The sequence below is a fragment of the Piliocolobus tephrosceles genome, chromosome 10, assembly GCF_002776525.5.
Source record: "Piliocolobus tephrosceles isolate RC106 chromosome 10, ASM277652v3, whole genome shotgun sequence".
In the NCBI taxonomy this organism is placed as follows: Eukaryota; Metazoa; Chordata; class Mammalia; order Primates; family Cercopithecidae; genus Piliocolobus; species Piliocolobus tephrosceles.
The window spans coordinates 52,740,399-52,768,079 of record NC_045443.1 but is presented as its reverse complement, the minus strand read 5'-3'; the positions used below and the strand labels follow the sequence as shown (position 1 = coordinate 52,768,079).

General features: G+C 53.3%; 2 protein-coding genes across 7 annotated transcripts in view; one reads left to right on the top strand and one right to left on the bottom strand.

The window, feature by feature from the left end:
• ITGA7 (integrin subunit alpha 7) overlaps positions 1-24,654 on the top strand; it is a 26,075-nt gene extending 1,421 nt beyond the window's left edge. Inside the window, exons 1-26 of one of the 6 annotated variants that reach the window (XM_031936313.1) lie at positions 3,629-3,834; positions 8,144-8,271; positions 8,371-8,450; positions 9,880-10,135; positions 10,625-10,756; positions 11,029-11,148; positions 12,052-12,259; positions 12,393-12,586; positions 12,945-13,033; positions 13,148-13,275; positions 13,426-13,521; positions 13,697-13,758; positions 13,897-14,066; positions 14,534-14,683; positions 15,307-15,422; positions 15,967-16,159; positions 16,242-16,322; positions 16,415-16,494; positions 16,607-16,681; positions 16,814-16,916; positions 17,646-17,822; positions 17,988-18,119; positions 20,605-20,718; positions 21,256-21,354; positions 21,444-21,569; positions 23,933-24,617. In XM_031936313.1, coding sequence (XP_031792173.1) covers positions 3,629-3,834; positions 8,144-8,271; positions 8,371-8,450; positions 9,880-10,135; positions 10,625-10,756; positions 11,029-11,148; positions 12,052-12,259; positions 12,393-12,586; positions 12,945-13,033; positions 13,148-13,275; positions 13,426-13,521; positions 13,697-13,758; positions 13,897-14,066; positions 14,534-14,683; positions 15,307-15,422; positions 15,967-16,159; positions 16,242-16,322; positions 16,415-16,494; positions 16,607-16,681; positions 16,814-16,916; positions 17,646-17,822; positions 17,988-18,119; positions 20,605-20,718; positions 21,256-21,354; positions 21,444-21,569; positions 23,933-24,163 — 3,546 coding nt within the window. In that variant the 3' untranslated portion in view covers positions 24,164-24,617. Of the gene's footprint in view, positions 1-3,415; positions 3,835-8,143; positions 8,272-8,370; positions 8,451-9,879; positions 10,136-10,624; positions 10,757-11,028; positions 11,149-12,051; positions 12,260-12,392; positions 12,587-12,944; positions 13,034-13,147; positions 13,276-13,425; positions 13,522-13,696; positions 13,759-13,896; positions 14,067-14,533; positions 14,684-15,306; positions 15,423-15,966; positions 16,160-16,241; positions 16,323-16,414; positions 16,495-16,606; positions 16,682-16,813; positions 16,917-17,645; positions 17,823-17,987; positions 18,120-20,604; positions 20,719-21,255; positions 21,355-21,443; positions 21,570-23,932 lie in introns of those variants that run through there. The other 5 variants (XM_023210862.2, XM_023210861.2, XM_023210860.2 and 2 more) reach the window with 5 other exon arrangements.
• Positions 24,611-27,681, bottom strand: METTL7B (methyltransferase like 7B). Its single transcript, XM_023210863.2, has 2 exons — positions 26,938-27,681; positions 24,611-25,408 (listed from the first exon to the last, which is right to left on the bottom strand). The coding sequence occupies exons 1-2, from the start codon at positions 27,433-27,435 to the stop codon at positions 25,172-25,174; spliced, it is 735 nt and encodes a 244-aa protein (XP_023066631.1). The 5' UTR covers positions 27,436-27,681; the 3' UTR covers positions 24,611-25,171.

Here is a 27,681-nt window from a genome sequence, read left to right as displayed (position 1 = left end):
AGATGGGTTTTTGTCATATTGGCCAGGCTGGTCTCAAACTCCTGACCTCAAGTGATCCGCCTCCCTCCCTCCCAAAGTGCTGGGATTACAGGTGTGAGCCACCATGTCTGGCTTGGAAATTATTTTGAAATAATTATAGAGGAAGTTGCAAAAATAGCACATGAAATCTTGTGTACCCTTCACTCAATTTCCCCTAATGATGACATCTTATATAACTGTAGCACAAAATCAAAACCAAAAAGTTGATATTGGTACAGTATTGTTAACTGGCCTGCAGGCCTTACTCAGTTTTCACCATTTTTTACATGCATTTATTTGTTTGTTTGTAGTTCTGTGCAGTTTTAAATCGTGTATAGATTTGGATAATCACCACCATAATCAAGATACAAAACCCATCACCACAAAGGAACCCCCTTGTGCTATTCCTTTGTATTTGTCCCCACCCCCCTCCCTCCTTGTCCCCTGGCAGCCAGTAATCTGCTCTTCATCTCTATAGTTTTGTCATTTTGAGAATGATATGCGAGTGGAATAATACAGTTTCAGCATTTTTTGTTTGGAGACAGGGTCTCACTCTATCGCCCAGGCTGGAGTGCAGTGGCAAGATCACGGCTTACTGCAGCCTTGACCTCCTGGGCTCAAGCGATGCTCCCACCTAGCCTCCTGAGTAGCTGGGACCACAGATTTGACTAATTTTTGTATTTTTTGTAGAGATGGGGGTCTCCCTATGTTGCCCAGGCTGGTCTCCAACTCCTGGGCTCAAGTGATCCTCATGCCTTGGCCTCTCAAAGTGCTGGGATTACAGGCATCAGCCACTGTGCCCAGCTCAGCATTAGTTTTTAATTTAACTAATTCCTAAGTTCTTGACTGAAATACAAGAAGTTCTCTAACAGTTTATTTGTTTTAATATTGACCTTACCCCATTCTCTGGATCCTTCTGGTTTCCTTTTTTTTTCTTTTTTTCTGAGATGGAGTCTCCGTCACCCAGGCTGGAGTGCAGTGGTGCCATCTCAGCTCACTGCAACCTCCACCTCCCGGGTTCAAGTGATTCTTGTGCCTCAGTCTCCAGAGTAGCTGGGATTACAGGCATCCGCCACCACACCCGGCTAATTTTTGCATTTTTAGTAGAGACAGAGTTTCACCATGTTGGCCAGGCTGGTCTTGAACTTCTGATCTCAGGTGATCCACCTGCTTCGGCCTCCCAAAGTGCTGGGATTACAGGCATGAGCCACCGTGCCCGGCCCCCTTTAGTTTCTTACTTTCCCTCTTCACCTACAATATTATCTTCCACTCCAACATTCTGGTCTCATTTCTTCTTGAGAGAACTCTACATGTCTAAATTTACTAGGCTGGTCTAGCGTGCTCTTGTGTGTTCCCCTCCCTCCCTTGACCCTCTATTTATAGCCAGGCTAATTTTGGGTGGCCTCTCTCTCTCTTATTTCCTGATCTTTCCTCCTGTGGTGGTGAGGTGACTTCTCAAATATTTGGGCAGAGGAGGTCAGAGGCAGATTCTTGGCATCTGATTTCAGCCCTCGATCACAGAAGCCAGTGGAGTGGGAATGGAGGCAGGCAGAAGCTGCAGGTGCTGATAGGAGGCAGCTTGGGCTCTAAAGGTATTTTGAGCTGGGGTCGGGGAGGCCTGGGCAGGGAGTCAGTAGTCTCCGTTCTATCCTGATTTTGCAATTCTGCATTCCCATGTCATCTCTTCTCTACTGTCTGGGGCTCTGAGATATTAAAAAGAATGGGGAGGGCATGGTGAAAGTAGAATCCTGGTGCCAGCCCTGATGACAGCATATGTATTTCCTTATAGTACCTGTTTAGAGATGTGTTAGTGCTCTGGAGGGGATATCCACAGGTGTAGTATTGGAAAACAGAGGGCCAGATTTCCAAATGTCTGTTAACTTATCCAAGGCAAAGACTGTCCCAGGGCCAGCAGAGTGAGAACCCAGTTTTTTTTTTTTCCCCAAAGAAATATAATCCTGAACAATGAAGTAGGAGAGACAAAGAGAACACAGGAAGAGGAAGGAGGTAGGACACATACTGGAACTTTTCAGAAAGGGAAGGAGAAGAGAGAATCGTAAGAATATGACAGTGTTTGAGGGGCAGAGACAACATGAGAAACATTGAGAAATACTCTGAGAAAGGTTCCAAGTGTGACAGAGACAAGAATGATGACCAAACAGAATTTGGGATGAGACAAAATCAGATAGTGAGAGAGAGAAGGGAAGACGGACAGATGTATATTCACAAGACCAACACCAGTAAGCAAGAGGAGTAGGAAGGGGAAGTGGGAGCAATCGAGGTTCCCATTATGCCAAATTATTTCCTGTCTCTCCTCCTGGCGCCATTTCTTTATCGGAGTAATAAATAGCAGAGAGTTGGAAAGTGTCCCCCCACCCGTTTGCCTCTGTCCCAGCCTGAGGGAAAGGGAGAGGAAGAGGGACAGGCCATTGGGTCCCTGTGGAGATCCCATCTCCGCCCCACCCAGGTCCTACTGAGCCAGCCCAGGACTCTGCCCCCTCCCATCCCCTTTCATGGATACGAAATGTGCAGTCCTGGGAAGGGTCTGGTAGCTGGGGACACCCTTTACATCCCTCTGCCTCTGGGGTCCAGTCTCTTTCATCTTTGCATTCTTTGACACCCCCTCCCCTCCTCACTGCTTAATTTCCTCTTCCTGTAATCATCCCCAGTCGTTTTCTTTTCTCCCTTCATTCCATCCCTTGTCAATTAACCTCTTGCCCATCTTTCTTCCTCTCCATTCCTTCCTTTTTTCCATTTCTCCATTTGCTCCCCATATCTCCCGAGTTTTTCTCTCTCTTCTTGCCTCTTTTTCTCTGTTCCCTTGAATCCTGACGATGTGGCTAGCACTGCTGTGGTCATTACAGGGCTGGGGGCGGGGGATGGGATAGGATGGGGGAGGGCAGCGATCTGATCCCAACAGCAGAAAGAGTGCTCTATGTGACCATGGGGAACAGGGAGCACTAAGATGCCACGCTGGGCCCAGGCCCAGGACCGTTCCCCTTACGTTTCCTTTCTCTCTGCAAATTTCTCTTCCCAGGTTGTCTTTTAGCGTCTTCCCACTTTTCATCTCTTACCCTCCTTCCTCTGTTTCGGCCCCTCTCTTTCTATCTGTGCTTCTCTCCCACCGCATTCCAAGGCGCCGCCTCCACCACTCCCGGGCTGGGGATGGGATCGGGGGGAGAAGGGGAGGAGAGCGCCGCGCAGGGGCGGAGCCGGAGCCGGTGCTGGGCTTGGGGGGCGTGGTGGGGGGGGGGTCAGCAAGGCTAGTTTCCACCCCAGCCACCAGCCTGGGCATTCCCTTGGCGACGCGTTTGGGTCTCCACCTGCTGCGGGAACGAGGGGCGGGGCAGGGGGCGGGGCCTGCACGGTGTTCCCGGGAGAGGAGGCGGGAGCCGGAGTGGACGCCCGAGCTGCGGCTGCTGTAGTTATCCTAGCCGGTGCTGGGGCGGCGGAGCGGCGGGAGGGAGGAGGGCTGGCGGGGCGAAAGACTGGGAAACCTCTGAAAGACCAACGAGACTTCGGAGACCAGAGACGCGCCTGGGGGGACCTGGGGCTTGGGGCGTGCGAGAGTTCCCTTGCACTCGCTGGGAACGCGCGCGGGGATCGTCCCATGGCCGGGGCTCGGAGCCGCGACCCTTGGGGGGCCTCCTGGATTTGCTACCTTCTTGGCTCCCTGCTCGTCGAACTGCTCTTCTCACGGGCTGTCGCCTTCAATCTGGACGTGATGGGTGCCTTGCGCAAGGAGGGCGAGCCAGGCAGCCTCTTCGGCTTCTCTGTGGCCTTGCACCGGCAGTTGCAGCCCCGACCCCAGAGCTGGTGAGTCACCGCACCCGCCCGGAGTCCCCATGCTCGAGCCACAGATCGTCCTCCTCCCCACTCTGCGGGGCACCTCATTTCTCTGTCTTCCAGCCCCACCAAGACCTTGACTGCCCACAGACATCTCGCACCCCAACCTGGAGCCTTGCCTCATCTGACTTGGGTCTGAAGCTGCACTTCCCGGCACTGAGACCCAGGGTTTTGCCTTAGGGATGAGTTGGAAAGGAAGGTTCTTGTCTTGGCAGCGAACCATCTCCTTCTTCTGGGCCTTTCCCCCACCTTGCATCCTTCATCCAGCCCCAGGGCCTCTGGCTCCCCTGCTTCTTCCAAGGGCTGTATTCCCCAAGGGAGGGAGACTGTCTGTCTCTGCTTAGAATGGGAGGAGATGGAAAGGACATAGAGGTTGAGGGTGCCATGAGAGGGCTGCATGCAGGGCAGACTCCAGAAATAACTTCCTGCCAGAGCATTGCCATGGATGGAATGAGGGCAGCAGGGCACTGGGAGGCCAGGAGAGAGCTTCCACTTCTGTGGTTTAAGACCATGGGAAGATTGGGAGAGGATCTCCAGGTCTGGCAGCCTGCAGTAGGTGGCTTGGTGATAGACAGTGGCAGAAAACTGAGCCCCCAAAGTACTAGTAGCAGTAGCAGTAGTAGCCACAGCAGCTGTAACAGTGAGAGAGATCCAGGAAGGATGCTGGCCAGGCTGCTCCCCTTCCTCCTCTTCAGCAAATTTCCAGCTCCAGGAATCTCAGTAGCAGGTCAAAGACAGGAGGAGTAAGGGGTGGAGGACAATTCTAATTCTTTCTAATCAGTTCAGGACCCATGGGAGATGGATATACTTTTGTGAGGGGCCTGTGACTGGTCATGTTTCCTGTATCCTTGGCTCTCGCTACATGTCCGATTGTAAAAAGAGAGGCCAGAGATGAAGAAAGCTTCGAAACCCGCTCCTGCTAGGGGGCTTTTCTCTCTCCAACCAGTGCCTAAGCCACATTAAGTATCCATTACTGGGATCAATGCTGTCCACTGGGACTGTCTTCTCCCTCTACTATTGGTCTGGGGGCAGGGGGCAGAGACAAGAGCTCATTTCTCCTCACTTGCTTGTGGAGTGGGGGCCTAGCTCTAATCTTTCTTTCTCCATTATCCCTATCATCTGGTAGCTGGGGCTGTGGTCCCCAAAACTTTGGGAGAGACAGAAAGCAATGGACTTCATCTCTTCTTCTGTTTACCATCTGCTTCCTCATTCACCTTTGCTCCCTTCCTCCCTTCCTCCCTCCTTCCCCCATCTGCCAGAGTTCGAGGACTGGAGACCTTTTTAGGACATGCTGAACTCTCTAAGCTATTTCCAGGCAAATTCTAGGTTATTTTTAATAGCTTGGTCTCTTGTCATTTCCCCCTGCTCTCTGAAGGTGGCCCCTGATTCTGTCTCCCAGAGCCAGGCTGGGGGCATTCCCAGAGGGCCTGACTGTCTCACCCTGCTTTTGCTCCAGCAGGGGGTGCTCTGCTGCAGGGGGGGTGGGGGAGGGGGGCATGTGAGAGGCCAGGCAACTGCTCAGTCCCTAGCTTTTTAGTTGCAGGTTGCCTGCCTTAGCATGCCCTGATGAAAAAAACTTCTTGCCTGTTTCGATGTCTTTTAGTCTAGCTCTGGGATGAGACTTTGAGGTCTAACCTTTGCTGCTGGTTCCAGCCTCATTTATTTCTTTCAATTGTAAAATGGATATAAACAATAGTATGACTACATACAGTTGTTGTGCAGATTAAGAGTTCTTAATATATGTAAAATGCTTAGAATCGTGCATAGCCCGCAGTGAGTGCTGTGAAAGTGTTAGTAGTACTGCTATTCTTGTATTGTGATTCACAGAGCGCTTTACAGAGATTCTGGATCCAAAGGCTTGGCTAGAGGGCCTCCCCTGCTGAGCCAGCCTTCCAGGCCAAGCATCCTCTCCAGAGGGCCACCCAGATTGAGAGGGGCCAAAGAGGGGCTGGACTTGGGCTGGGGCCCTGGAGTGTGTGGAGAATCGAGAAGTGCAGTGGTCGTGGGCTACTCCTTTGTCTTCACTTAGCTGAGCTCCCAGGGAGTCCCTCTGCCCCCAGCTACCAACACTTTTTTTTTTTTTGCTCTTCTCTCTGCAGTGGCTGCACTGTGGCTGTCCAGAAGCCTGGGGTGGTTAGGGCTTACGGCATGAAGTCAGGAAGGAGTGTGTGTGTGGCTGGACCAGAGGTGGAGGGACTAGAGAGGCTGCGGCTGGGTGCTCTTGTTCCACTGGGGATCGAGTGGTCTCTTCTCCACCAAGAGCGGACTGGGCATATCTATGCACTCAGCTTCTTTCCTCCACATGGGCCCCTCTCCTCCTCCCTACTTTTGGCCTCCAGAGGAGATGTGAACATAGAACAAAGTTAACTTGTCTGGGTGCTTAGCTATGCACTGACCAGCTGTGACACTGGGTATCTCTATGAGTCCACAAAATGTGTGTGTTCAGTAAAACACATCCTGACACTCTCTATGGGGCAAGCACAAAGATGAAAAGACAGCCCCAACCCTCAGTGAGATGGTCACCTCTATGTTTGGAGGTTGGGGGGACTGCTGACTTGCCTGAAGGTAGCCATTTATTTGCACAGGGCTGTATCACCCCGTTTTGTTTTCTGCCCAGGGTACCTTCATCTCCCCTCTCCCTTCTTCCCTTTCTGGGGTGGTCTCAGTGTTCTAGAGACAGGTCAGTCACTGAGTGGAATGACAAAGTGTTGGAGTTAGGCTCATGTGGATTTGAATTCCAGCATCACTGCTTAATGTCTTTGAGTGAGTTTCCTCATCTGAAAGACAAGAAAAGAATCCTTATCTCGTAGGACTGTTGTAATGATTACATGACATAATGCATGTGACTTGCCTATCCTGGTGCTTGGCACATATGTGGACAGTGATGAATGTTAGTTTTTCATATCCCTGGTGTCTAGCTTCGGATCTGACATCATAGTAGGTGCTGAATAAATATGATTTCCTTGTCTCACCAGCACCTGACATAGGGCTTGGCATATGATAGACTCTCAATAAGTAGTTGAATGTCAAATGTGTCTTCTCTTCTCTCCTACTCCCTATGCCCCTTCTCTCTCTTGACACTGGCTCTGACAAGGGATGGCAGCTGCTAAGAGACGAGGAGGAGTTGTGGGAAGGAAGAATGGTTCTCTGCCCTCCCCCTCCACCCCAGCAGACCTGGCACAGTGTCCCACAGATGCCTATCTGTAATACTGCCTAACATGGTTTTGGGCTTTGCCCCCCCAGGAAGGGAGATGGAGGAGAAGAGTGTGGGAGAGAGGCCTTGAGGTTTGTGCCACTGCCACTTCTGAGTCTCTGCAAAGAGAGGACCTATGGAGCCAGCTGGGTGTCAGTCATCTCACCTCATCCCAGCCTTCACTCCGGCCTGGGGCTTCAGCCCCGGGGGACCCAGGCAGCCTCCATTCCCAGCACAGTGCTTCCCTGGGGAAGATGTCTTGGCTGTGATCATGGAAAATTGTCCTGCCAAGAAAGTTGTAGCTGGGAAAGAGGCTGAGGGGGAGGCAGGAGAGAAGACTGGGTGGGGGTGGAAGGGAAGGAGAAATCAAAGACATGGGGAGAAGGAAGGATGGGGAAGGGGATTCAGGATGCCGGGAAGAGAATGGGGTAGCACTGGACTCAGAAGGAGAAACTTGTCCCTACCTCTATGCCAGCCAGAGTGACTGATCGAATCCTGGGCTGGCACAACTTCTGGGAGATGGGGTCTTTGCTGGGTCCCTGATGAAGGGGAAGTGGATCCGTATCTAGCCTCTTGCCTGTCCTCTGAAGCTGGTCCCTGAGCCACAGTCTGATGCCGGTCTGGGGCCCTGTTACTTTTGCTCCCAGCATTCTTGGCATTTCTGGCTGGGTTTCAACGGGACTGGGTTGGGGGAGCAGGACAGAGCTTGGGGATGGGGCCAAGGAGGGGGTAGGGAAGGCCTACTCAGGAACAGGTGCTGGGAACAGGCGGTTCTTTCAAACCAGCAATGCTGGCCTGGCTGCTCAGGTTGGCGTGTGTGTGTGTGTGTGTGTGTGTGTGTGTGTGTGTATGTATCTACTGTGCATGTTGATTCCTCATCCAGCTGGTATATACATGCAACGTGATGACTGCATGACCAAGTATATTAATTTGTCCTTGCCAGGGTTTGAGAAAACTGACATTTGCCCCTTCTCTTTAGTCCTTGAACACTCTCTTTAGTACTGAGGGGTTGGGCCTGGGCAGCAATAAGGAGGTTGGATCATTTTGACATCTAACTCCTGTCCCTGTCCCTGCCCCATCTTGCAGGCTGCTGGTGGGTGCTCCCCAGGCCCTGGCTCTTCCTGGGCAGCAGGCGAATCGCACTGGAGGCCTCTTCGCTTGCCCCTTGAGCCTGGAGGAGACCGACTGCTACAGAGTGGACATCGACCAGGGAGGTGTGGCCCTGCATGAGCAGAGTGGGGGAAGCGTGTGAGCAGGGAGGAGAGGACTTGGGCTCCTCTTCCCTCCCCTAATTCCCAGTGTTCTGCCTCCAGCTGATGTGCAAAAGGAAAGCAAGGAGAACCAGTGGTTGGGAGTCAGTGTTCGGAGCCAGGGGCCTGGGGGCAAGATTGTTGTGAGTATTGCTTCTCATGACTGAATGCAAGGATGGTGTGTGTGTTTGTGTGTGTGTGTGTGTGTTTATGGTGTGTGCATATGCACAGGTGTGCTTAGAGAACATAAGTTAGGAATATGGTATGATACCAAGTACATCAGGGAGATATAAAAAGGTGTGAGGCCTGGTCCTTGTCCTTATAAATGTAAAAACGTCTGTCTATTCATTCATCCATCCATTTGTCAAAGTCTTACTGAGAACCTTTTAAGCATCAGGCATTGTGCTAGTTACTACAGGGGAAGGCTGGGCTTGGTGGCTCATGCCTGTAATCCCAGCACCTTGGGAGCCTGAGGCAGGTGAATCACTTGAGGTCAGAGGTTCGAGACCAGCCTGGCCAACATGGCGAAACCCTGTCTCTACTAAAAATACAAAAAAATTAGTCAGTCGTGGTGGCAGGTGCCTGTAATCCCAGGTACTCGGGAGGCTGAGGCAGGAGAATCACTTAAACCTGGGAGGAGGAGGTTGCAATGAGCTGAGATCACACCCTTGCATGCTAGCCTGGGAGACAAGGGCAAAATTCCGTCTCAAAAAAAAAAAAAGACAGGGCTCTCTGTTTCTCACTCTCGCTGTGTCTTTCAGTAAGACGCACAGACACACAGTTACCAATACAGATCACTATGGGGCAGAAGCTGGTTAATGTTAAGTGAGTGGTCTAGTCTCCAGTCTATAAAAATCCAAAGGAGGAGTAGAGAGAAGACCTGCAGATGGGGTGATTGATTGGAGCCAGGCTTTAACAATAGGTAATACCTAACCTGTGCAACATAGTGGGACCTCATCTTTACAGAAAATAGAAACAAATTAGCCAGTCATGGTGGTGCATGTCTGTAGTCCCAGCTACACAGGAGGCTGAGGTGGGAGAATCACTTGAGCCCTCGAGGTCGAGGCTGCAGTGAGCCATGATCGTGCCACTGCACTCCAGCCTGGGTGACAGAGTGAGACCTTGCCTCAGGAAAAAAAAATAGTAATACTTGGAGAGTGAAGAGGCCAGCAAGTTCTTTGCAGAGCTGGTGCTAACACTTACAATGGTCCAGGGACAGGGCCAAGCTTAGCATTTTGGAGGACTGTGAAATGATCCGGGAGACACACATCCTATATGGTGGCTTAGTCGTGTCTTTTGGCTCCAGGCAGAATGTGGAACAAGGAGATGTCCATTTGAGGGCAAGGAAGTGGGTGCAGGCAGGTTGCTGGGTTATGCATGGACCTGCATAAAAATGGCAGGGTAATGGTGCTTGAGTGGTGCCGGCATAGGGGTATGTGTGTGTGTGTGCATGTGCGTGTGTGTGTGAGCACACACGTATCAGTGTCTGCGAAATCTCTGCATGTGGGCAGCATGCCTCAAGCAGGTCCCTGGCCCACAGAGTGAAATGATCCCCATCCCTTCCTCCCCTAGACCTGTGCACACCGATATGAGGCAAGGCAGCGAGTGGACCAGATCCTGGAGACACGGGATATGATTGGTCGCTGCTTTGTGCTAAGCCAGGACCTGGCCATCCGGGATGAGTTGGATGGTGGGGAATGGAAGTTCTGTGAGGGGCGCCCCCAAGGCCATGAACAATTTGGGTTCTGCCAGCAGGGCACAGCTGCCGCCTTCTCCCCTGATAGCCACTACCTCCTATTTGGGGCCCCAGGAACCTATAATTGGAAGGGTGAGTCACTCCTCAGGGAGGGGAGAAGGGGAGCGAAACCTCCTCTTACCTCAGAGACATGGCCAAGCATGACCACATGTGCACTGCTGTATGGCCCCAGGGCACTGCCATGCCTTCCACCCCCACTGAGCTAGTGCACACGTGAGTGGGGGGTGCCTCCTTTCCCTTGCACGGCCAAGTGTTCCTCAACGTGCTGGCATGGGCCCCAAGTGCACGCTGGGCCTGCAGCTGGGGCCTGCATGCTCCAACACACTAGCCCACACCTCATCACTGCCATTCCCGTCTCCGCACGCTGCTGCTGGCTGAGCTGACACTCGGTGAGTGTGATGCCACATCTGGGGGACCCCAGGAAGCCTTGGTTGGGAACAGGGTGGGGAGAGGGCTAGAAAGAAGAGGAGGGGCTTCCCCGTGTGCCTGTCTAACTCAGCGTCCAGCCTGCGGGGTATTCCTTGCACCCTGCCCTGGGCACTAACAGGACTGTCCTTGCAGGCACGGCCAGGGTGGAGCTCTGTGCTCAGGGCTCAGCGGACCTGGCACACCTGGACGACGGTCCCTACGAGGCGGGGGGTGAGAAGGAGCAGGACCCCCGCCTCATCCCGGTCCCTGCCAACAGCTACTTTGGTAGGGACCCCTCCCCGGCCCAGAGCTGCTCTAACCCTCTGCTCCTCTCTCTTGTCCTCCCTCTCCATGCTCCCATCCTTCTGTCTCTGTTTCTGTCTCTCACCCTGTCTCTCTCTGTCTTTCTGTCTCTGGCTGTGATCTCTCTGGTCTTTTTTTCTCTCTCTACCTCTTCTTCTTCCACCTTTTTCTGGCCTTTCTGTGGCTCTGTCTCCCTACTCTGTGGCCCCTCCTCTGGATGTCCCCTCCCTGGTGTCTTCCCCCATCCCCCACAGGGTTGCTTTTTGTGACCAACATTGATAGCTCAGACCCTGACCAGCTGGTGTATAAAACTTTGGACCCTGCTGACCGGCTCCCAGGACCAGCCGGAGACTTGGCCCTGAATAGCTACTTAGGTTTGTAAGCTCCTACCTCCTGGACTCTAGGGGCATGGCCTGGCCTCCCCTCCTTCCCCAGGGAACTTGACCTTTGGTGCCTTATAATCTCCTCCTCCCCCAACACACACCCAGGGAGACACACATTGGGCCCAAATTGCAGAGAAGAGCCGGGTCCAGTGACCAGGCCTAAGAAGAGGAGGCCCCGAGGGTGATGGCCTCTGGGGCTGTGAGCCAGGGGTCTCCAGGGAGGAAGATTCAGGTGGAGTGAGAGGGCCAGGGCTGAGGATATCCTGGGAAGGACAGTCCTGCCTTCTAGGGGGACTTTTCTTGAGGGATGGATGGTGGGCACATATTGAGGAAAGGGCTAGTGTTGTTGGTAAGCCCTCTCATTGTCTCATCTGCCTCCCTCTGTAGAGGAGGAGAAAACCAGGCCTGGGAGACGTTTGGGTGAAGCAGGCTCTCTCTCACTCCCCCTTGTCTCCCCCTCATCCCTGTGAAGACTTCCCATTCCTGTCAGGATGAGGGAGTGGGGGGAAGAGGTGCACTGGGTGGGATTCGGGCCTGAGAGGGACCTCTAGCTCTTCTAGCTCCCTGGGTGTGGGCAGGATCAGGCCACTGTGCTCAGCCTCCTACCTGGGCTCCTGGCCTTCTCAGCCATCACCTTTCTGTCTCCTGCCCATTCCCTGAGGCTGACCTCACTGCATTTTTTTTGTGTCAAGCTTGTCTCTGGGCCTGATGGGTGTGGGGGGCTGCCAGGCCCTGCAGGGAGGAAGAGCCATCCAGCTGTGGTGCTGATGACTTGGGGGAACCTATCTTTTGACTCTTAACCTAGGGGAGGGGGCAGGGGCTGGGGGAGCTGTGACAAACCCCAGCTTCTGGGTCTTGGGGTGAAGACTTAGGGGTAAGTCACCCTTCCCCCAGGCTTCTCTATTGACTCGGGGAAAGGTCTGGTGCGTGCAGAAGAGCTGAGCTTTGTGGCTGGGGCCCCCCGTGCCAACCATAAGGGTGCTGTGGTCATCCTGCGCAAGGACAGCGCCAGTCGCCTGGTGCCTGAGGTTATGCTGTCCGGGGAGCGCTTGACCTCCGGCTTCGGCTACTCGCTGGCTGTGGCTGACCTCAACAGTGATGGGTGAGTGGGTAGAGGGCCGTGCCACCTGAGGGAGGCTGGGTCCAGTAGCCCTACTCTGGCTGAGGCCACGCAGCCTCCTGCTGGCTCCTCTGGCCAGGGAGGACCCGCACTGAATGCTTCCCTCTCTCCATAGCTGGCCGGACCTGATAGTGGGTGCCCCCTACTTCTTTGAGCGCCAAGAAGAGCTGGGGGGTGCCGTGTATGTGTACTTGAACCAGGGGGGTCACTGGACTGAGATCTCCCCTCTCCGGCTCTGCGGCTCCCCTGACTCCATGTTCGGGATCAGCCTGGCTGTCCTGGGGGACCTCAACCAAGATGGCTTTCCAGGTGTGACTGGGAACTGAAAGGCTCAGGGGAGGGAGGGGCCGCGGGAGGGATGGAGACGCCCCTCAGAGGTCAGGGTGTGGTCTTCTGAGGACTCAGGGAGTGAGGGTTCCTGGGCTTATGTCTGAGCTTTACCATTTACCGGCTTTCTGACCTTGGCAAGTTACCTAACCTTTTTGCGTTAGTAATATCTGCAGGGAGTGGCCAAGAGGATTAAAGATGATGTACGTAGAGTGCCTGGGATTTTGTAGCCTCTCAATAAAATAGAAAACATACCTGAGTGACTGGAGGAAAGTTGAGGCCTGGACCTTGTCTGCAAGGCCCCCAGCCAGGGTGACTGCCTTTTCCCCGTGCCCTGCAGATATTGCAGTGGGCGCCCCCTTTGATGGTGATGGTAAAGTCTTCATCTACCATGGGAGCAGCCTGGGGGTTGTCGCCAAACCTTCGCAGGTGAGGGGAGTCGCTGGGATGAGGGAATGGGTGTGGGCGGAATCAGCAGAGGCATCGGGGAGGCAGAGGCCTGCGGGATTGGGGATTGAGGGAGGCTGACAGCTGGTTCTGTAGGTGCTGGAGGGCGAGGCTGTGGGCATCAAGAGCTTCGGCTACTCCCTGTCAGGCAGTTTGGATATGGATGGGAACCAATACCCTGACTTGCTGGTGGGCTCCCTGGCTGACACTGTCGTGCTCTTCAGGTGAGCCCCTCACCACCACTTCTCCCTCCCTGAGGGTGTCAGCCCCTCCCTGTGACTCTGACCCCCATCCCAGTGCCAAATCTAATGCTGAAGATTGTTTCCCAGCCTCACGTTCTCATGTTTCTGGTGCCCTTGACTCCTCAATCCCAGGGCCAGACCCGTTCTCCATGTCTCCCATGAGATCTCTATTGCTCCACGAAGCATTGACCTGGAGCAGCCCAACTGTGCTGGCGGCCACTCGGTCTGGTGAGGCGGGATGGGGTGGCACCTGGACCCTGGCAGCTTCCCCTGCCCTCCCTTTGATCCCTTTATCTCCCGAGTTTGGGGCTGGGGCTGTGACAGGATGTGACAGATGGGGTGGGTGTGGGGGCCTTGGCCCAACGGCCTTGTTTGGCTCAGGAGCCACCCTCTGCCCCCGCAGCGTGGACCTAAGGGTCTGTTTCAGCTACATTGCAGTCCCCAGCAGCTACAGCCCTACTGTGGGTGAGTGCAGTCCCCACTCTGCGGCTCGCCCTTTTGGGTTTCCCAGGGAGGGGGGATCACTTCGAGGTCACCCTGGGAATAGGGTGAGCTGGAGCAGCTCTGCAGCTCAGTGACTCCTCCTCTCCCAACATGCCACAGCCCTGGACTACGTGTTAGACGCGGACACAGACCGGAGGCTCCGGGGCCAGGTTCCCCGTGTGACCTTCCTGAGCCGTAGCCCAGATGAACCCAAGCACCAGGCCTCAGGCACTGTGTGGCTGAAGCACCAGCACGACCGAGTCTGTGGAGATGCCGTGTTCCAGCTCCAGGTGGACACTGACCCTTTGGCTTCTGAGGGTCATTGTCATGGCTCCATCTCTTTTCCGTGATTCCTCTTAGCTGCTTCTTCCCAAACACACTTGTGCCTCCTTCTAAGACCTAGACACGTGGGAAGCCTGTCTTCTGAGCTCACTTTCTCCTCATCTGCTGCCCTCTCCTGTCATTTCTGCACTCCCTGGAGGAGGAGGTGCAAGGGCTTCATGTCCCCTCTTCCAGCTGAATGGAGGAGGTGGCAGCTTTTATCATCACATCTGGTCCTCAAAGCCTTAAATCCTGGGTTTCTCCTGCCCCCTACCCCAGTCTTTCTCCCTCCTCCTTGCTCAGTTCTCCACCTCTCTCATTCATCTCCCTAAGCTTCTTTCCAAGTTTTAGAATTGGTCCTAGGTCTGGCTGGGGCACAGAACAGGGCTGAGGCCTGGGGATTGTTCCAGTGAGGAACAGCCCTTCCTCTTCCTAGGATAATGTCAAAGACAAGCTTCGGGCCATTGTAGTGACCTTGTCCTACAGTCTCCAGACCCCTCGGCTCCGGCGACAGGCTCCTGGCCAGGGGCTGCCTCCAGTGGCCCCCATCCTCAATGCCCACCAGCCCAGCACCCAGCGGGCAGAGGTGAGCATGGGTTCTGGTTTAGCCCAGGAGGAGGAGCTGGGAGGGCAGAGATCATGGTCCCTCCCCAGTGACACCCATTCGTAGCTCACAGAGCCCTTTCACGTATGCTACTCCAGTAATTCCTCATATCTCTAGGTGCCCAAATGACCATGTGCTCCTAGTCAAGGGGACAGAGCTCCTCTACTCCATGTAGTCATTCAGGGGCTCAGGTTGATGGGATTCTGTAATCTTCGAATGAGGCCTTCAAGCTCTTGAAGTCACATTCATCCCGTTCAGCTGGAAGAGGGGGACAAGAGGCCCCTTGCATGGTTTTTATGGCCGGCCCAGAAGCGGTGCCCTAGACATCCCTTCCCGTTCTAAATCTGGAACTCAGTGACATGCATGTGAGCTGGGGCAGTGTGGTCCAGTTCTTGACTTGCTGTTAGTCTCTACCATGGCATGGTAGTGCTCCCATCATTTTACTGCAGAGGAGAGGACGTAGTTCAGGATCACATGCTGGTAAGCAGCAGATGAGAGTTGAGCACAGATTGTTTAATCCTGTGATACCCACCGTATGCCATGGTGACAGGTTTGCCCCCTGCCTTGCCCCCTAGGAATGCCCCTTATCTCATGTCTCTCCCCAGATCCACTTCCTGAAGCAAGGCTGTGGTGAAGACAAGATCTGCCAGAGCAATCTGCAGCTGGTCCGTGCCCGCTTCTGTGCCCGGGTCAGCGACACGGAATTCCAGCCTCTGCCCATGTGAGGGGGGCAGAGAGCAGGGTGGGTGTGGGAGGGCAAGAGTTCAAGGATTGAGAGAAAGCCCCCTCAGGAGGACCAGTCTGAGGGAGGGCTGAGCCTGCAGAGAGGGCAGAAGGTGGAAGAGGACCTGCTGATGACTTAGAGACTGCGATGAGGGTCAGTGATGGGGCTGCAGGGGCTCCCATGGCAAGGGATAGCAATCCTTCACAGTACACTAATAATATGCAGTGTACATACATCTCATTGATTAGTCTTCAAACCTCTGTGAGGTAGGAATTATATTAGTCTCATTTTATAGATGGAGAACTGAGGCCTAGAGAGGTTAAGTTAGTTGCCCAAGGTAAGTAATGGTGGAGCTGAGATGAGAATGGAGGTCCTCTGACTTCCAGTTGTGTGTACAGAGGCCTGAGGCTTGGACGGGTGTGATGGGGACCTGGAGTGGGAAGAGAGGCTCAGGGAGTGAAGGCAGGTACCGGGGGAGCAGACTGGGAGGGGGAGTGGTAGGGGGAGGTGTTCTTAGCGGGAGTGGGGTCTGACTCTCCAGGGATGCGGATGGAACAACAGCCCTGTTTGCACTGAGTGGGCAGCCAGTCATTGGCCTGGAGCTGATGGTCACCAACCTGCCATCGGACCCAGCCCAGCCCCAGGCTGATGGGGACGATGCCCATGAAGCCCAGCTCCTGGTCATGCTTCCTGACTCACTGCACTACTCAGGAGTCCGGGCCCTGGACCCTGCGGTGAGGACCTGGGGGCAGGATGGGGTGGGGTCTTGAGGGGCTCCAGTAACTCAGACTGACCTTGCCTTCTCTCCCATTCCAGGAGAAGCCACTCTGCCTGTCCAATGAGAATGCCTCCCATGTTGAGTGTGAGCTGGGGAACCCCATGAAGAGAGGTGCCCAGGTTGGCACATCTGCCCTTATCCCTATGTGAGTAGCCTCTCCGTAAGCCCATAGACCACCCCTGACTCTAATCTCTTCCCACCCTTGGCCTAGGTCACCTTCTACCTCATCCTTAGCACCTCAGGGATCAGCATTGAGACCACGGAACTGGAGGTAGAGCTGCTGTTGGCCACGTAAGCCAGGCGGGGCCGGAGGGGTGAGGTGGGGGTTGTCATATTGACCTCATCTGACCCCTTGGGAGGCGCCTGTGCCTGATGCCCATACTTGCCCCTGCCCACTCACCAGGATCAGTGAGCAGGAGCTGCATCCAGTCTCTGCACGAGCCCGTGTCTTCATTGAGCTGCCACTGTCCATTGCAGGGTAAGCCTGGCCCAAGTGGGCACCTCCATTGGAGGGAGGGGGCATTGCCACTTCCAAACCTTGACCAGGGCCCTGCCTCCATTGAGCCAGGCCCCAGACCTTCTTACCCCTGTTCTGACCTCTCCACACCAGGATGGCCACTCCCCAGCAACTCTTCTTCTCTGGTGTGGTGAGGGGCGAGAGAGCCATGCAGTCTGAGCGGGATGTGGGCAGCAAGGTCAAGTATGAGGTCACGGTAAGTGTCAGGGATGAGGCCCCTCCATGGTTGCCCTCCTTCTTTGGCACAGAGGAGAGGCTGAGCTGTGTCCCCAGGGCTGGGGCTCTTCTACCATGTGGCAGCATGCTGGTCTAGTGAGTTTGAGGCCTCTGTCCTGCATCTGGACCTCGGCTGTGATAAGGTGTTTCTGCTGGGGCCTCACCTGACCTTTCCTGGTCCTTCTGTCTGGCTGTCTCACCTGCTGGTCTGGTAGGCCATGAGAGTCCAGGGAAGCTTCTCTGCTGTAGGCCTCAGCTGGGGGATGGGAATATGGGGTGAGGGTTAATGTCTCTCCCTAGAACTCTGCCTTTGCTTGGCTAGGGCCTCTCCTCACACCTTCCAGGGACACTTCCAGGGTTTCCTGGATTTGGTGGGTGGGGAGAATGGTGCCTGGTGGGGTCTAGGATCCTGAGTATTTGTTGAAATTATGTTTCCTGAGGGCCTTCTCTTCAGCCCTTGTTCCTTCCATCTCTGTGGATTTATGATCCATTTGAAAACTGAGTTCCTTGGCTGGGCACGGTGGTTCATACCTGTAATCACAGCACTATAGGAGGCCAAGGTGGCAGGATCGCTTGAGCCCAGGAGTTAGAGACCAGCCTGGGCAACATAGCCAGATCCTATCTCTACGAAAAATTAAAAAAAAAAAAAAAAGAAAAAAGAAAAAAGAAAAACTGAGGTTCCTCCCCTCATACTCTCTTTTTCCCACAGGTTTCCAATCAAGGCCAGTCGCTCAAAACCCTGGGCTCTGCCTTCCTCAACATCATGTGGCCTCATGAGATTGCCAATGGGAAGTGGTTGCTGTACCCAATGCGGGTGGAGCTGGAGGGCGGGCAGGGGCCTGGGCAGCAAGGGCTTTGCTCTCCCAGGCCCAACATCCTCCACCTGGTGAGACTTAGGCGGGGGTGGGGGTTAGATGTTGGGAGGGATGTCATGGGGAATAAGGGCAGTGAATGCAGTGATGGGGCAGGAGGAAGGCGGTGGGGAGGAGATTCTATCTCAGGACGGCTGTGATTGGGGGGACACTCACTGAGACCCCCCTTCTGTGTCCAGGATGTGGACAGTAGGGATAGGAGGCGGCGGGAGCTGGAGCCGCCTGAGCAGCGGGAGCCTGGTGAGCGGCAGGAGCCCAGCATGTCCTGGTGGCCAGTGTCCTCTGCTGAGAAGAAGAAAAACATCACCCTGGTGAGGGCAGGCCAGACTTGGGGAGCCGGAATGGGAGTGTGGGGTGTGGGGGCACAGAGCTGCAGGGTACTGTGTGTCCAGGAAGGGCAGCCTATTGAGACACATGATGGTCAAACGCCTGGGTGCAAGTTGACCAGATGTTCCCATCACAGTACATAGGAGGGGGTGCCCGGGAGGCAGCTACTGACGCTGCAGACCTTCTTCCTGCTCAGCCCCTGCCTGCAATTGCTCACTCTAGAACAGGTCACTCCACCTGAAGCAAGTTAGTTAGCCAAGCAATTGATTTGCCTTACATTTATATAAAGCATTACATTTTATAGGTGATGGGATGGGGTTAGCCCATCCTCACACTTTGAGGTCTGTTGGTCGTTCTTCTGAACTCTTATAAAAAAGTCAATTTGTGTAAGGACACTTGCTCGATGTTTACAGTATTAAAAATGTTAAGTTCTTTTTTGTTGTTGTTGAGACAGAGCCTTGCTCTGTCGCCCAGGCTGGAGCGCAGTGGTGCGATCTCAGCTCACTGCAACCTCCGCCTCCCTGGTTCGAGCAATTCTCCTTCCTCAGCCTCCTGAGTAGCTGGGATCACAGGTGCATGCCATCACACCTGGCTAATTTTTGTATTTTTAGTAGAGATGGGGTTTCACCATGTTGGCCAGGCTGGCTGGTCTCGAACTCCTAACCTCAAGCGATCTGCCTGCCTTGGCCTCCCAAAGTGCTGGGTTTATAGGCCTGAGTCATATGCTTGGCAAAAACACTAAATTCTAAAAGTTCTAATAATGAAGATGATAGTATATTAGATGTGATTTATTAAGTCTACCCCTTTTGAGCAGTTTTGCTTTCCCCTTTTCTGCTTGTTTTGCAGAGTTGTGTTGTTTAGGTGAAGGTATTGAGCAGATCTGCACATGCTCTGTGCCCCTCCCTGCTAGGATGGGGCTCGCAGTGAGAATGTGGTGGGGATATAGATTAGGAGGGTCTCTGGCCTGATTGTAAGGAGGTTGAGGTAAACCCCAGGTAGAGCCAAGAAGATCCTTTGCAGGGGAATGTTAGCAGCTGCTGCACTAACATCCCTACACTGGGCCCTCAGCTCGCCTGGGAGCATGGCATGAGGCAAACTGAAGAATGTCAGGGGATGTAGGAACCTGTGTCATAGCTGTTGCTCTGTTACATGGATAGTCCTCCTTTCTCCACCTGACCAATTTCCCCTGAGAGGTCTCCCTTCTAAATGGGAACTTTGAAATAGATTCTTTTTGTTTTCATGTTGAAATGTATTTATTCACTTAAATGACAAAAATTATATTTATGTATAATATGATGCTTTGAAATATGTATATACTGTGGAACGGCTATATTGAGCTAATTAACATACACATCATCTCACATACTTATTTTTGTGGTAAGAACACTTAAAATCTGTTCTCTTAGTGATTCTCAAGAATACCCTATGTTGTAATTAACTAGAGTCCCAATGTTGTGCAATAGATCTCTTAAATAGATATCTCTTCCCTCTAACTGAAACTTTGTACCTTTTGACCACCACCTCCTCCATCTCCCCCGCCACACCCCGCCTTCACCCCAGCCCTAGGTAACAACTATTCTACTCTCTACTGCTATGAGTTCAACTTTCAGATTCCACATATAAGTGAGATAATGCAGTATTTATCTTTCTGAGTCTGGCTTACTTTGCTTAACATAATGTCTAAAGTAGATTATTTTACAAAAAAGGCAGAAGGCCTTGCTTTTAGACAGCTTGGCTGAGGATTCTTGAATGGCTCAAAAGTGGCACAAGAAAAGATGACTCAAAGAATTCAGACACTCTCAAAGCCATTCTTCTGTGTCTGGATTGTGGTGTGATGATATAACATAACTTTCAGGCAAATGGGTCATGAGGTGGTGATTGGGCCAAATGGATTTAGGTCAGTCCTGGAAAGAACAGAGCCTGAGTCCCCTGTCCCCTCAGGAGCTCCTAAGGCAGCCTCCTCCTGCTTCAGTGAGTTTGGGTTTAGGGTAGGGGTGTGGCTGTATCGAATATGGAGCTGAGTTCAAACATTTGCTCCACCACTTATTAGCTTTGCTAGTGCTGTGACCTAAGGCAGGTCACTTGGCCTCCTTAGTTTCTTCCTTTGAAAAATGGGGATGATAATAACGTGCACCTTGCAGGACTGTTACGAAGCTTAAATGAGATAAGTGCCCGACAAGTAGTAGGTGCTCAATAAATGGGACTATCCTTAGGTAACCTAAGCATCACTTGGGGGAGCTACTCTGCCTGTGCTGTCAAGTAAGAGATTCCCCTCCATGCTGCCGCCTCCATGCATTTCAAAGCTGAATAGCTCAGATTTGGGGTAGGCAGCTGTTTTGGATATAAGATTAGTTTGAGAAGACTTCCTGGAGGAGGGGAGTTTGAGGTCAAGTAAGGAAAATGGGAGAGATGGCAGTCTCAGCAGGGTCAAACTGAGTGGCTTAGACCCTTGTCTGTCCTTATCCCTAGGACTGCGCCCGGGGCACGGCCAACTGTGTAGTGTTCAGCTGCCCACTCTACAGCTTTGACCGCGCGGCTGTGTTGCATGTCTGGGGCCGTCTCTGGAACAGCACCTTCCTGGAGGTGAGGATACCACTGGGGCTCTAGTCTGTTTCTTCTTCCCCAAAAGCCCCTCCAGGACTCACTTCTCCTCCTCCCTCCTCACTGTCCAAATGCAGCATCCTTTTTTTTTTTGGGGGGGACGGAGTCTTCCTTTGTCCCCCAGGCTGGAGTGCAGTGGTGCGATCTCAGCTCACTGCAACCTCTGCCTCCCAGGTTCAAGAGATTCTCCTGCCTCAGCCTCCAGAGTAGCTGGGATTACAGGCACATGCCACCACATCCGGTATTTTTGTATTTTTCATAGAGATGGGGGTTTGCCATGTTGGCCAGGCTGATCTCAAACTCCTGACCTCAGGTGATCTGCCCTCCTTGGCCTCCCAAAGTGCTGGGATTACAGGTATGAGCCACTGTGCCCAGCCGAAATGCAGCATACTCTTAACCCAAAGCAGGCAGAAACATCCTCTGCGTTGGGCACCATTATATTGATAATTTCAGGAGGTAAGGGGAAGGGAGGGAGACATGGGGCATTTAGGAGAAGGGTCTGCTTTCCTATTCTCTTAGGAGTACTCAGCTGTGAAGTCCCTGGAAGTTATTGTCCGGGCCAACATCACAGTGAAGTCCTCCATAAAGAACTTGATGCTCCGAGATGCCTCCATAGTGGTGAGCTGCAGGGCTGGGGGATGGGTGGGGAGGACTCTCTTCTTTCCTGCTCTCTCCAGCTCGTGTTCCATTGACCTCTTGCTCCCCAGATCCCGGTGATGGTATACTTGGACCCCATGGCTGTGGTGGCAGAAGGAGTGCCCTGGTGGGTCATCCTCCTGGCTGTACTGGCTGGGCTGCTGGTGCTAGCACTGCTGGTGCTGCTCTTGTGGAAGGTGAGGATTGGAGAGGGTGGGGCTGATGGAGGTGGACTTCCTGGTCGGGTGGGCAGCCTTTTGTACTGTGGTTCTGTCACCCACCCACACACTCATGTATTCAGCAAATCTGCACTGAACACTTACCCTGCATGTCTCAGGAACTCTATTAGTCCCTGGATGTTTCAAAGATAAATCGGATGCAGGCTGGGTACAGTGGCTTATGCCTGGAATCCCAGCAATGTGGGAGGCCTAGGCAGGTGGATCACTTGAAGTCAGCAGTTTGAGACCAGCCTGGATAACATGGTGAAACCCCATTTCTACTAAAAATACAAAATTAGCCAGGCGTGGTGGTGCGTGCCTGTAGATCGAGCTACTTGGGAGGCTGAGGCAGGAGAATCGATTGAACTCAAAAGGTGGGGTTGCAGTGAGCCAAGATGGTGCCATTGCACTCCAGCCTGGGTGACAGAGCGAGACTCCATCTCAAAAAAAAAAAAAAAAAAAAAAAAAAATTCAGATGCAGACCTCATTCTCAGGGATTTTATAGTCTAGTGGGGTAGGAGTGGTGAGCCTGTAGTCAAGGACAAGGCAGAAAGTGTTGAGTTGAGAAAAGGCAGTGGGAGTTTAGAGGGAAACAAGCTTGAGAGGAGGTAGCACTGAAACCAGTCCTTAGAAGAAGGTCGGGTGGTAGGGTCAGGATGTAAGGATATGAGATAGGTAGGGTCTAGCAAGACCATGGCAGGCAAAGTCATGGAGGCAGAGAAGTGTGATCTGACTTAACTAGAATGTGGCAGTGAAAACTGGAAAGGTAAGTGTGGCCAAGAAGGCCAACAAGTGTGGAGAACGGCCTCCAGGGAACTGCCCTCAGGGCGGAACTCGGAGTTTCCACGTATCAGGCTTTGCACGGAAGCATTCTTGTACACCCAGAGCTATATACAGAATCATATTATCATCCAGGGCTCAACGTAAAAGTGTGCACATGCACACGTCAGTACAGGGAATCACATACATCACCAGGGATCATATACTGAGCCATCTGCCACATCTGGGGCTGTGTTCAGAACCATACATGTCCTTGGGGCTCTGAAGAACTGCCCCTGCCTGCATCTGCTCTTTGGGACCAATCACAGACTAAGCCACCCTTTGGCAAGTGTGAGTCATCAGTAGACCAGGCTCTGGAGTGGCATCCAAGCTGTTGGGGACCTTCCCAGTCTTAGAGGAGATTGATGCCTCTCTGAAACTGGCCCCAGGATGCTTGCTGCCTGCCTCCATGGAAGGAAGACGGAGCAGAGATAGGGGCTCCCATCCTTCCTCAATCTTTCCCTCCTTTGCCTCCTCTGTCCTGCTTCTCCCTCAACATCCCAGTGTGGCTTCTTCCATCGGAGCAGTCAGAGCTCACCTTTTCCCACCAACTATCACCGGGCCTGTCTGGCTGTGCAGCCTTCAGCCATGGAAGTTGGGGGTCCAGGGACTGTGGGGTAACTGTTGCGTGTGCACATGTGTATATGTGTGTGTGGGTATGTATGTGTGTGAATATAAGGAGAATTCCCAGCATTCAGGGGATCAGGAATGTTCAGGGTGAAAAATGAGATTGCATGAGAGTGATGTGAGGTGAGAGGTAATTAGAAGGGTGCAGGTATAAGGGTAAGTCTACACAGCCTGAGGCGTGCACAAAGGGTTGGTGGGCTCATGGGGTGTGCATGTGGGTGTGGGGAGGTTGCATGCATGCTTTTTTCTAGGGGCATGAGTGTGCAAGGAGACGAATGTGTAAGGAGATGCCATGCAGTCTGAGCATGTAGGACTCTTGGGCCTCTGAGTGTGAGTGTGCAAGGGCACATTCCCACCCTGGTGTGTAAGGGCCAGCATGGTCCTGATTTAGGGTGGGGCTAGACTACTGTATTGATGGACAAGAGGGCGCTGCTGTAAGGGGCATGCTGCCCAAGGTACAAGTACACAGGGTGCATGTTTATGAGGCTTGAGAGGCATCATTCCAGAGATGCAGGGGACTAGGAAGCCATTTTCTTCCTCAGGTCTTATTTGTGTTCTGGGGGGCACTTGTCTCTTAAGAAGCTAGAGTGGGTAGAAATCTTGAGTCAGGTCCTGATGCTCCACCCTCAAGGCCCTCTTTCAGGGGCCAAGGGAGAAGCCCTTGGTCCTGCCTCTTGGATGCCTTCCTGGTCTCTCTCTTGCTGTGAATGAGAACCTGGGGACCCGGCACTGATGGGAGCACCGTGGGTGTTGCCCACTGCACCAGATGCTGTTCAGCCTGTTTCCTTTCTGCCGCAGCAGGGATAGTGAGGGTGAGGAGCTGTGCTGTGCTAGGCGTCTGCTCCAGGGACCACAGCTCTTCAGGCTCCTCATGGTCCGGCCTGGTGTCCTTACAGATGGGATTCTTCAAACGGGCGAAGCACCCCGAGGCCACCGTGCCCCAGTACCATGCGGTGAAGATTCCTCGGGAAGACCGACAGCAGTTCAAGGAGGAGAAGACGGGCACCATCCTGAGGAACAACTGGGGCAGCCCCCGGCGGGAGGGCCCGGATGCACACCCCATCCTGGCTGCCGATGGGCATTCTGAGCTGGGCCCCGATGGGCATGCGGGGCCAGGCACTGCCTAGGTTCCCATGTCCCAGCCTGGCCTGTGGCTATCCTCCACCCCTTCCCCAGAGATGGCTCTTTGGGATGAAGAGGGTAGAGTGGGCTGCTGGTGTCGCATCAAGATTTGGCAGGATCAGCTTCCTCAGGGGCACAGACCTCCCCCACCCACAAGAACTCCTCCCACCCAACTTCCCCTTAGAGTGCTGTGAGATGAGAGAGGGTAAATCAGGGATAGGGCCATGGGGTAGGGTGAGAAGGGCAGGGGTGTCCTGATGCAAAGGTGGGGAGAAGGGATCCTAATCCCTTCCTCTCCCATTCACCCTGTGTAGTAGGACCCCAAGGACCTGCCTCCCCAGAAGTGCCTTAGCCTAGAGGGTCGGGGGGGGAGGTTGTGTCACTGACTCAGGGGCTCCTCTCCTCTAGTTTCCCCTCTCATCTGACCTTAATTTGCTGCATCAGTCTAGTGGTTTTGTGGTTTTGTCTATTTATTAAAAAATATTTGAGAACAAAACCTCTGCCTCTTAGAGTCTTGCTCCCTCATCCCCAGCGTCTCTGATTCTCCCTGGCGCCCCCAGCTCAGGATGAAGGTGGTAGTGGGGAGAGAGAGTCGGGGGGCTTGGCAGGGATGCAAGCACCATGACTTTCGTGACCAGTTCCTAGAGACACATGGGTGTAGCCTCAGGAGGACAGCAAGGGGAGCTTTACCATGGGAACAAAGGAAAGGGACAACGTTGGGAGGCAAACATTGGGAGACTAGTCCAGAAACTTGCAGTTAAGGATACAACACGGTACAAGTGTTTACTCCCTGTGGTCAGGGTAGAAGTAGACTTTATCACTGTCGAAGGAGGGATTGAAGTTAGAGATTGCCCTGGCAGAGGTTGGGGAGAGAGGAACTAGGAGATGGGACAGGAATGGCTTTTCTCATTCTGCTAGGTCCCTCTCAGTGGAAGTTACATAGGCTGGTGGGTGACTTGTTCTAATTGGAGGCTGGGGAAGGAGCAAATGAGTGCCTTGGGGCTTGGGAAAGGTTATTTGACAGCCTTTCCCATGATGTGGGGCCCAACAGGTAGCCACTTGAAGAGAGGGGGGTGTCGTTCCATTTGGACTTTGGAGAACTGGGCATTCTCAAGATCCTTCCAGGTCTCTCTGGTGAGGCAGCAGCCATCCCCGATGTGTTTCCAGGTGGGCTCTAAAACTTGCTGCCACATGAAGGCCCAGCTTCCATGTGGTTCTGTCACATGCTCCCAGAAAAAGAGCACACCTCCCTGGGAGGGAAGAGAGAGTTAGTGTCACTTGGCTCCATTCTGACCCTGCTCCCTATCACACTGATCAAGACAGTCAAACTTCTTGGTGAAATGGGAGCTGCTGGTCTGAGAGTTCATGGAGCAAACTGTTGTGCCCCTGACCTATTCTGCATCCCCTGCTACCACCTTCAAAATGCATGTAAAGAACCTCATAACTGAAGGGACATGGCTGGTGGGAGATCTTTAAAGGCTGACTAGAATAGCCGAGGGCAGGCAGAAGGAGAAATTGAGAAACAGGAGTGGAGGGCTCATTTTATTCTTCTTTTTTTTGAGATGGAGCCTCAGTCTGTTGCCCAGGCTGGAGTGCAATGGCGTGATCTTGGCTCACTGTGACCTCCACCTCCTGGGTTCAAGCGATTATCCTGCCTCAGCCTCCCAAGGAGCTGGGATTACAGGCATGAGACACCACGCGTGGCTAATTTTTGTATTTTTCAGTAGAGACAGGGTTTCACCATGTTGGCTAGGCTGGTCTCGAACTCCTGGCCTCAAGAGATTCGCTTGCCTCACCTCCCCATGTGCTGGATTACAGGCGTGAGCCACCTCACCCAGCTGGGCTCATTGTATTCTGAGATACACACACCAGCCTCTCTCACGAGACCCAGATGCATACACAAACTGCTTCCTGGACACCGCTGTGAACATCCCAGGGAAACCTCATGCCCAACTCTTGACTGAAGCTGGGGTTCCTCAAGCTCCTCGCCTCACTATACTCTCCCTAGGTGATCTCAAACCTAGTAAGTCCAAAACAGCTTTCTTCCATCTCAGTAAATGGCACTTTCATCGGCTCTCCCCTCAATTGCTCATGCTAGAAACCTGGAAACTATCCTGAACGTTCTCTCGACAATCTGATGGATTCTACTCTACTTCCCCTACTATCTTCATCTAGAACACTCTTTTATTTTCCCCACTCTGTCACTCTGCTTAATCCCTCAGATCGCTTTTTTTTTTTTTTTTTTTTGAGACAGGGCCTCATTCTGTGGCCCAGGCTGGAGTGCAGTGGTGTAATCATAGTTCACTGTAACTTTGAACTCTTGGACTCCAGTGATCCTCCCACCTCCGCCTCCTGAGTAGCTGGGACTACAGGCATGCGCCACCATGCCTGGCTAGCTTTTGTATTTTTTTTTTTTTTTTTTTTGTAGAGACGGTGTCTCACTATGTTGCTTTGGCTGGGCTCGAACTCCTGGGCTCAAGTCATCCTCCTGCTTCAGTCTCCCAAGCACAGATCTCGAGTTAAACTTCAGTCCCTTAGGTGTCCTCCCTGCTCCCCTCCCTGTCCCACGGTTGTAGGTGATTCTCCTGTTGCTTCCACAGCACCCAATTTTTCCCCGTCGTGGCACTGGTCATGTCTTTTATTCACCAGCAGGTAGGGACGGATGGGGTGTCTAATGGGCTACTTACTACCTCACACACCCCGTTCTGGGAGCCGAACCCTGGGGCGGCTGATGCTGCGTTTGCTTGCCTCACACCCATCTCCTTCCCACTCTGCTTACCGGCCTCAGTACCCTCTGGACCTCCTGCAGGACCTTCCTCGGGCTCTGCACAGAGCACAGCACCAGGGTGCAGACCACCACATCCATGGAGCCATCAGCCAGCTGTCTCATGTCCTCTCCAGGAGCCACCACGAACCGCTCGTATTGGAGGTGCCTGTTCTCAGCCATGCTCTTTGTCAGGAACTTCTCAAAGTGGGGATTTGGGTCTAGGCAGGTGACCCTGCAGCCCGGTGGGTAGAACTGAAAGTTGGCTCCGGTTCCGCAGCCCAGCTCTAGCAGGTCCACCTTCCCGGAGGCTCCTGTAAGCCCCTTTATCTGGCTGAAGAGCTCCCGTTTCTTGCTCTCCATCTTGCGGTTGCTCTTGGAAGTCAGCACGGCCATCAGGTAGGGGAAGTAGCTTTTGCACAGGGGCTGCCAGCAGCCCAGCAGAGCCATGAGGTGCAGGGGCAGGGTAAGAAGCAGCACCAACAGCTGCAGGAGTGGGACCAGGATGTCCATGGCAGACCAGCTCTGAGCTGTGCTTCCGCTGGGGCACTGGCTTTTTCCCTGCTCAGCCTCTGCAGGCACTGGCGTCCCCTCCCGCTGCGATAGGACTTTGCTCCTTGTCTCCTACTTGACAATTTCCTATTTGCCAGGGTTGAGTGGGTGTATGGAATTCCTCCAGAGGGCGCAGGTCCCACAGCCCCACAGGCTCTTCAACGACTTTTATGCGGGCGGAGGGACAGATGGTACCCATGTTCCTGG